The sequence below is a fragment of the Alternaria postmessia genome, assembly GCF_024291825.1.
Source record: "Alternaria postmessia strain BMP 2775 chromosome Unknown scaffold_16, whole genome shotgun sequence".
In the NCBI taxonomy this organism is placed as follows: domain Eukaryota; kingdom Fungi; phylum Ascomycota; class Dothideomycetes; order Pleosporales; family Pleosporaceae; genus Alternaria; species Alternaria postmessia.
Genome location: NW_026260089.1, coordinates 94,692 through 106,567, shown reverse-complemented (window position 1 = coordinate 106,567; position 11,876 = coordinate 94,692). Strand labels below are relative to the sequence as shown.

The window sequence follows — 11,876 nt, the reverse complement described above, 5'->3', positions numbered from 1 at the left end:
ACTATAATCTCTTTAACGGCCGAAGAAATCAATCATAATTCAAGTTCAAATACTCTCCAAGCCTGTGCGAAGGATTTCTAGAAGTGATATCGACTGGTATTAACCATCACAGGAACTGACCTCATCCAGCGAATCCTGTGTCATAGATCACTTATGGATCCACAAATCAGCACGGATGGCGGCTTGTACTCGACATGCCAGCGAGTAGTCCATATTCTGTTGTTGATTGTTGACTGTGGCAACAACTGGTGCTCATATCACCTTCTGCAACACCCTCATAATTTCTTAAGCATCAGCCGCCGCAACTCCTGCGTCATTTATCCCACTCTTTTGGCCACTTGCGCCTCCGCCCCGTCCTCCACCTCTACCACCTCTACCACCCCTGCCACCCCGCTTCCCCTTCTGCACATCACCAACCTCTTTCTCCCACTCTTCAAAATTCACAGTCACGCCTTCGGGTAACTTCCCATCACTCATCAGTACACCACCATCCTTCTTCCTACTTTCGACGCGCTTGAAGAATTCATACGAAAGGAAGCCTTGCTCATTACCCTCGGTGAGTATAACACCGTTGTCCGAGACGAAAAACTTGATGCCGGCAGTAAGAGCAGCGTTGATATCGATATAAATCAGAATCGACGAGTTCTTGCGCATGCCTGAGATGACTGGCGCAGACTCCTTTTCTTCGGCAGTAGGATCAGTGGAAGAGTCAAGTGCTTCGAAACCTGCCGGGAGACCAGATGCGAAGTGAATATGGTTCCGTCCCATGCGCCGCAGACCGCCGCTCTTTAGGATGAGATTCCAGGCGCGCTCGTCGGTGCCGTGAACAACGGTTTCGGGAACATTGCCTGCTTCTTGGGTAATGGGGACGAGGAGGCCTTCTGAATCGACTTTGATGGAGTGGCCTTGGTTCGCGCGTATCAGGTAGTCGGCTGGGTCGTCTGATTCTGGTACAGTTTCCAACGATTCTGAGTTTGGTTGCTCTTGAGATAGCTCTGTGGTTCCAGGTGTCTCTTGGTCGAGTGAGGATGCTGGAATCATGGAGTAGCGTTGTTTGTCGTTATTGGCGACTATGTCGCGCAGCTCAGGAAATGTGACTTTTAAGCTCTTCAGAGTTTTGGTGTTTAGCTGAAAACGTTAGCTCTTCGTGTGGTCTAAGCTACGAACTCATAACATCATTCGAAACCTTGATGTATATGATAAGTCATGTCTTTATGTTAAGCATATATTCAACGTCGCCGGGCGTTGATTGGGAACAAACTTACCGCTTCCTGGACATTAACATACCCACCCTTTCCCAACTTTAAGCCCTCCTGACTCGCACCATGTCTCAATAACCAACTAACTTTCCTTGAGACCTGCACTTCTCTCGGTTGATTGGCTGGATTGCGACTACCGCCGCCTCGACCACCTCTTGCCATATCTTTGAGCGATCTAGTGAATAGTCGCGAAATTTTTGCGAAAGGAAACCTTTGAACAGGATTTCAAAGTCTTTAGAGGATTATCTGTGGAGTTCTGAGTCGAAGTGATGCCCAATGAGTCAAAGATGGTAGCCTTGGGGATGATGGATTGGTAAAGTAGGCGCAAAACGTTAGTGCGAGGACCAACTTTTGTGTGGTGACCCCGCAGTGATTGGATGCGCTAAGTTCATCAACAACATGAACGCAACTGCGTCACGAAGACGTTCGATCAGAATCGATAATCATGGGCTCAACATTTACCTCAAATCTTGTCTCTTGGCATTAATCTACTGTAAACGATCTGCAACTTTGGTCATATTGGCTCGAGGTTATTTGTGCTACTGGTACTGAAGGAGATACCTAGTCTCAACCACGTCTAGCATTTGAAAACACACTAAACAAATACACCGTGCAGTAAGAAGCATGTATCTGGCAAGCCACGAGAGACTAAGGCGATGGTCATGCTAATCAGTCTCCTATTCCTATTGAGCTAAGATGCTTGAAGCCTCATGGAAAGAGACAGGACTCTGCTGCCAACTGCATATCTTGCCGTATAATCCTTACTGGATTTCAAAGTTATTCGCCTGTCCGTAAGCAGCAGCGGTCACCGTGAGTATCCACATGAACTGGTGACCAGAGGTAATTGAGCATGGCTCTGCTTCCAGTCCATGAGCACTACATATCATCGACTCCATAGATAACGCTCCAGGATCGCTCACAAAAGTCATTGCGATACGCCTCAGTTCGCCTTTGACAAATTGCTCTGTCTGTAGAATGCTAGTTTTACGTCTGTAAAAGCGGCAGAAAACCTGTTCATCGACATGGAAAGTGACCTTTTGCAGGCTCTTGGGTAATCGTTCAAGGTAGGCCAACCCGAAATGGACGTCCTGGACAGAGAAATTTATCCTATCGTAGTTGAACCAAGCGAGTCTTATATTCAGACTCAGTATTTGCAGCATGGGCGAGAGACTATATGGTAGACCGTTTGCTTGACGACTGCTTCTTGCTCTATGTTGAGGCCGACAAGAAGAGAGTACGACTGACCTCGTATAGGAAACTGTCCAGTACGCTTCTTGTAGCATAACAAATGACTCACGTAGTGTAGAAGCAATGGTATTGACGACAATGTACAACTTCATCGTTCCATCCAACGCCTAATATTGATAACCCTGAGTTGAACTCATCAGTAGTGGCTGCATAACGTCGTAGCTATCGAGCTCCTGCATCGCATAGAGTATGGCCACACACATACACCATGACGTACCCTGTATACAACCCCATCAGCATGCGCAACCCTCTTTGGGACCCTCCGTCCGCGCACTGCCTAGATTTACACGCGCCTCCTCCTGCCTGTTCAAGTTTGTTTGTCCCCCAACACCACGAGGGCCCTTCAAGCTCGTCTCCGGAATGGCATTTGCGATAGCAGTAAATACCTCGGCAACGTTATGCCCTGTCTTCGCACTAGTCTCGAAGAACAACAAGCTCTCCTCATCTGCGTATGCCTTTGCAGTCTTACTTGGTACTCTCCTCGAGCTGACTCCGTCTTCTGTTGGCTCCTCTTCGCCCTCAGCTGCGGGGGCAGCATCTACGTCTTCGGCGTTCTCTTCCTCGGCGGCGGTGGCCAAATCGAACTTGTTTCCTACGAGTGCGATAACGATGCCTGGGGAGGCTTGGCGGTGCAGTTCGGCGACCCAATGCTGGGCTTTTGTGAGGGAAGAGGGCTTTGTGATGTCGTAGACGACGAGGGCGGCTTGGGCGTTGCGGTAGTACATGGGCGCGAGCGAGGCGAAGCGTTCTTGGCCTGCGGTATCCCAGATCTCAAACTTGATGGTTCGGGTTGGTAGGTTGCATTTCTGCGTCAGGAATGCGGCTATTGAGCGGCTTGTTAGTATTAACTTGGTGAGATATGAAGTGGGTGGTTGCTAGATTGATATCGTCTGGCGTGGCTGTGTACGTACCTCCGATAGTAGGCTCCTTGTTCTCTTGGAAGTCGTTGTTGACGAAGCGCATAACGAGAGAAGACTAGAAGATGGTTAGCTGGTAGTCGCAGCTATCTTCCGATTCTCCATACCTTTCCGACAGCTGCTTCTCCTAGCAGCACGAGCTTGACGCTGCTGCTGGGCTTGGGTTGCGCGGAAGCGTCCGCCATGGTGAAGTCGTGCGAGGGAAGTGATTCGAATTTTGCAGGGTATGTAGTGGCGGATGAGGTTCCTTAGATGTACGAAGTAACGCGCGACTTCTGTTTACGATGTGATGGTGCGGTTGCGATGCTGCAGGCAGATGGTTTGTACATGGCCGAGAGCAGTGACGAACACATGCACGTGACCAGATTACTAAGATCGGAACGCCTTTGGCATCCAAAAGCATTCCGATACATCCTACCTCTGTTGTCTTACATACCGACATTGTGCTTCCACCAGCACTCGTTCTCAAAGCATCAAAAGGAAAACAGTCGCTTTTGCGTCTCGGCAATATCTTGCTCATGAAGGGTTCGCATAACATCCATTGCTATGCGAGATGCATTATGACTTTGAGTGCACTCGCGCTCAACAATGCCAACTCTGCAAGGTGGTGAACAAAAGTTGTTCAGATTGCTGTACAGTGAGCAATTATGTGGTGTGGAACGTGCATAGCTTCTGGGTGCAACTGCTTGTACTCGCAGCAACTAACACCCTGACCGCCTGTCCTTCTTATCGATGCACAGCTATGCAAAAGACAAAAATATGCAAGCATACCACCAGCCCTGTTACGTATCTCGTGTGAGAAATCACGACAGCCGTTGTCATCCGGTATACGGCTATAGAGGTAGCTCCGCAGGCATCCGTAAGGCCTCATCCTACGACGCAGCAACTTGACTTTTTTTTTTGTGATCAAGTAATGCCTGACGTCATATTACCGATTTGAAACCTACTTGGTTTCCGACGGAACTCGCCCACGACGGTGAGAGTGGGCTGTGCGGATCTGTTCCAAGGAACGGTGAGGCTAAGTCTTGACACGTGAAATAGACAAGCTCAATCCTGGTTGATGCGGAGGTTTATGCCGCTGTGGACCATTCTCCTCACTGAGAGATAACTTTACATACAGACACCGGAAATTGTTACTCGGCAGGTCGAAAAGTTGCAGTCAAGATCAACGTGTAAGATGGAATTGTCTATGTCGCAATTATGGATACGGTAATCTGAGGGAATGCAGATGGTGGCGTCGTCGACCCCTCAGCTAAGGCGCGCAATCTGCCAATGAAGCTATTCCAAGGCCACGGGACTCCCGAATCGGCAGGCGCGAATTGACCCCTCAAGCACCTGCATAGGCATAAACAAACCACCGGAACGTCTTACACAAGCCCAACTTACACAATTCCAAAGACGCAGAGTCCATAGCGTTCTGCCAAACGGCTGGTCTACCGCAGGTTGTTATTGGTGCTGGTAGGCTACACCGACAAGTGGATAACACACGTGTATGGCATTCTGCTGCCCGGACTCCGAAGACAACCAACAATGCCATTACAAGCGGCTATCCGTCATCGTGGCACTCTATCTATCCCTGCGACAGGCCACGATCTCGGCCTGTTGATCTTGGCCGATCCCAGCACTTGTTGGACGACAGGATGGTCCAGCCATGCTCTGCAGGAGCGCGCGGTTTTTTTGTACGGCTGGCAGCTTGTCATGTGTCTTTCACTGTGTGGTGCAGGTGCCGCACCACTCAACATGTAGCGACCCCACAGCAGCGAACAAGACGACAGGGTGGTGGCTTGCGCGATAATGTGCAGCACAGACGCCGTGTGTGCGACCGATCGCGATGACGCCAAGCGCACGTCTCGTTATCCGAGGGCGATGAGGAGGGCTCGAGTGGAGTCTGACAATATTTTTGCCGTAGCATGGCAGAACTGCTCAACGCCATGCAGATGTTACGAGAGAGTGTGGATGGCGCAAACACATGTTGGCAGGCGATGATCTCTTGTGTAGCGCGCTCTGCTCGACGCAGCAGCGATCGGCTCGACTTAGCCACAGCTCTCCAGACAAGCGCTCGGTTCCCCGTGTCCTTGATCCGCCCGAACCGGACTGGCCCAAGCGGCCATGGCAAAGTAGTTGGGGATCGGCGTTCCCTATTGCGGGAACAAGTGTCTTGACATCAATTCATGCTCGAATCACAGAAGCGGGGAGGCACTCTGGATGGCGCACTAAGAATGTTCCCTCGATAACCTGCGTTGCGCCAGGAACACGCACAAAGGGTTCCTGGATTTCTGCACGGCGACGCGCACAAGAGGCAGGAGAAGCAGCCAGAGTCAGAGGTGCAATCGCTGAAACATGCAATCAGAGCGCGAGGGAGATGCTGCGTCCCATGTCCCTCCACGGACCAGTGCGGCCTTTATAGAAAGTGGCAGCATGGGAGGCCTCGTTTGTCGCTTCAGCCACGGCATTGCCGCGTACCTTGAGGGGGAGAGGCGGCCAGGGTTTACTTATCAGTCACGTTGGTCGGGCGTGGGCTGTGAGCGTCCGGCTGACCCCAGATGCCGCGTGCCATGTTTGCGACCAAATAATAAAAAGTTCCTGGCGTCTGCAATTGCTGCAACAATAATCTCACTCTCACTCCTTCTTCCCAACCTTAGTTGCTGCCGCTATCGGGTCTGAAACTGGGATATTTGGCCGCTTTTCTGAGGCTGCGCAATCGAGACTCTCTGTTGGACACAGTAACTCAATATCAGGAGCTCGGGCATCACCCCACTTGTCGAATAGCATTCCGGGACCTGTCCACACGCTTTATTTTTGAATCGAGCGCCTCTTCAGCTAGCAGACGCCTCTCGCACACATTTTGGATTATTATTTCTACACGCCCGCCCCTGCGCTGCCCTGCATTGTCTCTCAGCCGCATCTCGCTTTATAACCTCCGACACCTCGGAGGCTGTGCAACAATTCCCGCTGCCTTGCTGACGAAGCTGGAAGACAAAGCAAACACCGAGGCCGGCAACTTTTCTATTTTGTAGCAATCATGACTGTCCTCAAGGTACCTATACTGCTTCCCAGCAATTGCATGCCCCCCGAGTTGCGCTGACCGTGCCGCCTGCCAGGAACCCATCAACGTCCGACCAGCCAGCCAACAACGACACTCGTCTAGCACCATGGCCGGCTCACTCCCCAAGAACCGCCCACACTCGCACTCGATATCCGCCGGCAACCTGAACCCAGCGCATCGCGTAACACGTAGGAAGAGCATGAGCCAGACACCCGTCACCAATGTTGCGGCCATTGCGGCTGCAGCCAAGGGCATGTCGGGGGCGCCCCTGGATAGTAGTAGTAACGGATCGCGCCGCCCATCCAAGCCGACATCGCAGTTCAGGGGACCCAACATGGCACTCAACTCAACAATGGCATCGAGTATGCCTGGCAATGGCTCGCACTTCGGTCCCAGCAGTTATGGCGCGGCGGCGGCCAAGAGCGAGGCTCTGACAGACGGCCCGACACTCGCAACGATGCTGGAACAGGACAAGGCCAACTCCAAGTCGCGGAACCGTCGCGCGAGCGAGGGCTCTCGTCTGTCCAAGGGCGACGGCAAGCGAAGTGGTAGCGATCTGAGATGTGAAAAATGTGGGAAAGGCTACAAGCACAGCAGCTGTCTGACCAAGCACCTGTTAGTAACCCTAAGCCGTAGATGGCCCTCCCACATACTTTCATGCCTCATGACGAATGCCCTTTCCTCACTCGCACGCACACTTAGACTGCAATGCTTCATGATAGTTCCGCGTTGACTTTTCTTCTAGTTGGGAGCACACGCCTGAATGGCAATACACATCTAAGCTGCTCATCTCCAAGCACCAGCAGGTGCAGCTCCTCGAAGCTGCCTCTGTCCTCGTCGCCATGAACAAGGAGAGCGACGGCGAAAACAGCGACCGCTCGTCTCCTCCGGCCTCGGGCTCGTCCGACCTGCGTGAGGAGTTGAGCTCCACTGAAACTACCCCGCCCCCACAACTCGACGACCATGCCGTAGGCTCTTACCCTCACTCGCATTTTGGCACCCGCTCCATCAAGCGTTACTCCGCCAACAGCTCTGCCTACAGCCAATCCTACCAGTCGACCGTCTTTTCCGACAACGGGAATGGCCACTTCCGCCAGTGGAGCAACGTGTCTGACCGCCCCACCACGTCAGGTACCTCGGTTGCCGGCTCATATCACGATGATGGCAATGACCATGCCGACCTTGCTGCCGCAGTTGGTTTGTTGAGCTGCTCCTACGGCACTCCCAAGACGGGACCAACTGCGCTCCCGCCGGACGTGCCGCCCGTGCCACCCCTACCAGCAAAGTATTTTGACTTGAACGCCCGTACCTTGTCCGGTAGCACCACCGTCCAAGCGCAGCAGTCGAGCATACGCAACAGCTACCGCCATAACAGCGAGAGCAAGGACGTCGACATGGACGACGACCACTTCGCCGATGAGGAGGACTACCGCTACTCCAACTCGCGCAGCCGCGGCCGCATCGATGAGGACGACGACGAGATTTTCGGAAGGATGGAGGAATAGAAGCCGTCTGCGCTCGCCCTTCATGCCTCCTTCACGACGTCCCGACCTCTCTCTTGCCATTTTTTTTTCATCATCATCTTATCTTTCCACCGTTCAATCCGGCTCTGTACCACAAACCAAATATACCAGCTATTAGCAATCTATCTCCGCGAAGGAAGAAAGACCCAGCCTGGACACCGAGGAGAGGGCCGTCGACCATCTCAACACCCACAGTCGACGACGCCCTTGAGGTTGAAGTTCAGGTCATCATATCCGAAACTGGACGTCTTTTCGCTTTGCGTCGAGAGCCTAGCACATGCAACAAATATCCCGGAGTTTCTCTTTTCGATTTATCGTCTCTTGCCTTTTCTTTTATCTCTTCAAACAACCTTCAGCCTATTTTAACAGAAACCCATATAACTTTGCCAACAACTTTCTCGACGACGACCAGGGTGTCTCGTATCCAACGTGGTTGCGCTGGACAGCGTGGCCTGGATGGATGGGGGAGGGGAGAGGACTTCCATGTGTATGGTTCAGCCATCTCTTGTATATTCGGCTGTGGAGAAACCTTTGAAATAACTTGAGAGAGGAGGAATCAAGATTGAATGCCAAACAAACATTTCAGTCCAAGGAAACAAGACCAACATTGGCTATGCCGTGAGTGAGGATTCGATGTGCTTCTTATTGCGGACCGGTATTGTGAACGCCCGAAACCCAAAGCTGACGAGAGATTCCAATATATATACCAAACCTTGATAGATTGAAAGACAAGAGGAAAGCGGGGGGAAGGGGAGAGGGGAAAACGGTCCTTTTAGCATCTTGTTGAGTATCGCGTACCGCTGGAAGGCCTTAAACATCTCGCCGAGATTGAGCTGAGAGCTGAGGCGGGTGGGCTGATGAACACGGTCCAAAACAAAACGTGCTTTACCTTCCTCAGCTCATGGCTAGCTTGGAATCCAAGATCCGGGGCGCCGGGTTTGTTGTTAGTTCAACGCCTAGCTTCGCTATACGCGATGTTTTGGTTGGCTGGTCCAGATGGGTTGGGGTGGTTTGGCTTTCTCTACTCTGAGCATGTGCAATGTAGGAGGCCTTAGAGGTTTGTATGGAAGAGAACATGTTACGTAGGTTCGACATCATGTCAGGGTAGGTAGCGGGTGGCCGTCGGGTACGTTACCCCGCTGTCCTATACTATCCGGACTACAATAACAAACCATCGTGACATTTTGTTAGGAGCAAAGTACAGCGAGCGTAACAATCTGGATTTCCGCCACTCGGACTTCGTTGACCTGCTTTATATGTACAATCAGGATACAAGCAGCTGACGTACCACCCAACATCTCATCTGTCCTTCCGTCCCGGTTCCTCCACCAACGGCGCGTTAAATCGGGTAGATCTCTTGACGATCACAAATCCTACTGTGTAAGCGAGCCTCACAAAGTCGTGAATGTTAAGCAAGGCGGGTCTACAGCATCGCCGGCTTCCTGTATGGGTAACGTGAGCGCGTTTCAGTTGTATACGTGTGGAGATGAGGATCTTCGATCCGGATAGCTGGTGGGCGCGTGAGGACTTTGTTGGCTGGGCAGGTGGGGTATGAAGAGGCTGGAAGTGGGGTATCGTGATAAGTGAGGATGCGAGGACGCGTGGTTCGTTGTGGGTTGATTTGGTGTTGGTGTGGGCGGGTTCAGATCGTGATGTTTGGGGTGGGAGGTGGGAGGTTGGTTTGGGAAGGTATGACGACAGATGATCTGCGGTTTCGTGAGACTGACGCTGGAGGGGCATCATGAAGCGATCGAGGAGCTTCGTTCAGAGAACTATACATGGTTCGCCATAATCTATGTATGTACTCTGGGTACTTCCCAGAAGGAGAGCCTTCTTCGTCTTATCCCGCCTTGCCTCGATATAGTATCATCTCGTCATACATATGCAACAACTTGCGAACACCCCACGGGAGGTGATCGATAGGGCGTTAAACCACGGTTAATTATAGGCAACAAATTTTGAGCCACTAGAGATCCCGACGCGACTTGCTTTGGTCATAGTGTCGATATAGGCCTCAAGAAAGTAGTAATCGTCCTTGGCATATCGCGCCATCATCTCCTCCATGGCCAAGTCTGCTAGTCGAAGCACCTGTTTTGGTCGGAGACATAGCACTTTTTTCAGGCGCTCTAGGGCTTGGTTGGGGCCTTCGGGAGCTTTGGCAGGTAGATCAAGAGTATAGGCTGTGACGTTGACGACAACACCTAGATACTCAAGGATACTATCGTCGATCGTGGAGCCCATTTCCGTGATGTACGAAAGAAGTGTATCTCTTATCAACGCCTCGAAATGCCCAATACCTAGCGGTAGGCTTGTCTCCTCTTCGTTAGGAAGGAAGTCGATGGTACACCGCAAAGTCAGTGACAGTAGCTTCTTGTGACTCGCAAAGTTTGCCTAGTCTCTTGAATCAGTCAAGACAATGACGAAAATTGGTGGAAGTGAACACACAAAGACTTTAGTGAGCCGTTTCTTGCTCTCAATACAAAACCTGGTTGACTTCCAATAATAGAGGTCATTCATGGAAACACCCAAGTGACGCAGAGCTGTCAGTGCTTCCAGACTGGAAAGCGAGGTGCCCCGTATACCGAAGAAGAGGAGTTCAAGACTCTGCGCGTGTGAGCGGAGGCTCGAGCAATCCACAAAGTACAAGTTTGGCCCGTACACAATGAGTTCTCGCAAGCAGCTTGTTCCTCCAATTAAGCGAATAATGTCATCTCCGGGTATGTAATTGGCGCTTGTGATCATTAATGCTCGTAGCTTCGGAAGCCTTCCTGGTTTGGTGCGAACGTGGAGATAAACGTCGTTCTTGCAGTCAATCATTGCAAGAGCGCGGAGCGCAGGAAACAAGGGCAGACCCACCAGCTTGGGGAGATGTTTGAAATCGTAGCCAAGAATAGTAAGCCTGGTAGCCATGGAGAATAAGATGCCCCGAGAAGATGGCTCACCTCTAGGTACTGTGAAGACATGGGGCGAAAGCTCGTTACCTTGGGCTGAGAACCAAAGATGGATACTCTCCAGGCTGGGTGATTTCTCAACAATAACACTGCTCATGTCATCGACGCTACTACTGATAGGCAGCTCTAACGTAATGTTGCGAAGGCTGCGAAATTGTAAATTCACCGGAAGAAAATTGGCAATGCTGATATCGTTGGATCGCATGAAACTTGGTAAGCTTACTTGTGCAAGGTGTTGCTGAGTTTCCATCAGTATGACCAGGTTTCTTGTGGACACCATGGATGAGGCAACGACAGGGTGTGTTAGACTATGGGAATGTTAGCAGCATCTATAGTGTGGTGCTAACTTTGTACCTAAAGGACAGCAACTGATGCCGGCGCAGAGCTGCAAGAAGAATACCAGTAACCACATCTCCGACATGATGCCGCTTCCTAGCATTTGCAGTTGACTGTCCTGAATCATGAACTTGGAGATGCCGAACATGTCGTAGACCGTTGCCAGAAGCAAGGTTTTTCCAAGTGGTCATTGCCGTGACCGGATCAGTTTTAATAAAGATGTGATGATAAGCCACCGGGTATGCAATTTCCAAGAGGTGTATGCACGTCTTCGCTATGCTGAGCTGATCGCACTGGACTAACTGCAATTGACGCATCAGCATAGAAGGGCAAATGAGCCAGAGACACTTACTTCAGCCAAAATGTGCTTGAGCATCTCGTACGGCAAGCGCAGTATGTGGCAGTGTGTGCCATCTGGCGGAGGCTCCATTGTCGCTCTAGCGGATTTCGCGTATCGAAGCTTCAGCTGTGGCGGTTATGATTAAGGGAACTCGAAGAAGGTGATAGATGGTGTTTGTACGAGAGCGGTCATGGTGCCTTCCGTGAACACGAAGTCACGAGATGACGCGTGTCTCCGTTCCTTCCTCCATGTGCAA

General features: G+C 51.4%; 5 protein-coding genes across 5 annotated transcripts; 2 read left to right on the top strand and 3 right to left on the bottom strand.

Moving 5' to 3' along the window:
- Positions 1-285: 285 nt before the first annotated feature.
- On the bottom strand, positions 286-1,041 carry J4E82_003625 (uncharacterized protein; the record flags this gene model as incomplete). Its single annotated transcript, XM_051729910.1, has 1 exon — positions 286-1,041. One exon carries the CDS (start codon positions 1,039-1,041, stop codon positions 286-288), a length of 756 nt encoding a protein of 251 aa, XP_051590234.1.
- Positions 1,042-2,740: 1,699 nt separating this feature from the next.
- Positions 2,741-3,609, bottom strand: J4E82_003624 (uncharacterized protein; the record flags this gene model as incomplete). Its single annotated transcript, XM_051729909.1, has 3 exons — positions 2,741-3,330; positions 3,419-3,482; positions 3,532-3,609. 3 exons carry the CDS (start codon positions 3,607-3,609, stop codon positions 2,741-2,743), a joined length of 732 nt encoding a protein of 243 aa, XP_051590233.1.
- A 1,345-nt stretch (positions 3,610-4,954) lies between these two features.
- On the top strand, positions 4,955-5,831 carry J4E82_003623 (uncharacterized protein; the record flags this gene model as incomplete). The annotated part of the gene is made up of 3 exons (XM_051729908.1): positions 4,955-5,103; positions 5,148-5,236; positions 5,362-5,831. The coding sequence occupies 3 exons, from the start codon at positions 4,955-4,957 to the stop codon at positions 5,829-5,831; spliced, it is 708 nt and encodes a 235-aa protein (XP_051590232.1).
- A 615-nt stretch (positions 5,832-6,446) lies between these two features.
- J4E82_003622 (uncharacterized protein) lies at positions 6,447-7,975 on the top strand (the record flags this gene model as incomplete). The annotated part of the gene is made up of 3 exons (XM_051729907.1): positions 6,447-6,461; positions 6,526-7,085; positions 7,216-7,975. The coding sequence occupies 3 exons, from the start codon at positions 6,447-6,449 to the stop codon at positions 7,973-7,975; spliced, it is 1,335 nt and encodes a 444-aa protein (XP_051590231.1).
- A 1,956-nt stretch (positions 7,976-9,931) lies between these two features.
- Positions 9,932-11,710, bottom strand: J4E82_003621 (uncharacterized protein; the record flags this gene model as incomplete). Its single annotated transcript, XM_051729906.1, has 5 exons — positions 9,932-10,384; positions 10,439-11,068; positions 11,168-11,252; positions 11,299-11,582; positions 11,633-11,710. 5 exons carry the CDS (start codon positions 11,708-11,710, stop codon positions 9,932-9,934), a joined length of 1,530 nt encoding a protein of 509 aa, XP_051590230.1.
- Positions 11,711-11,876: the final 166 nt, after the last annotated feature.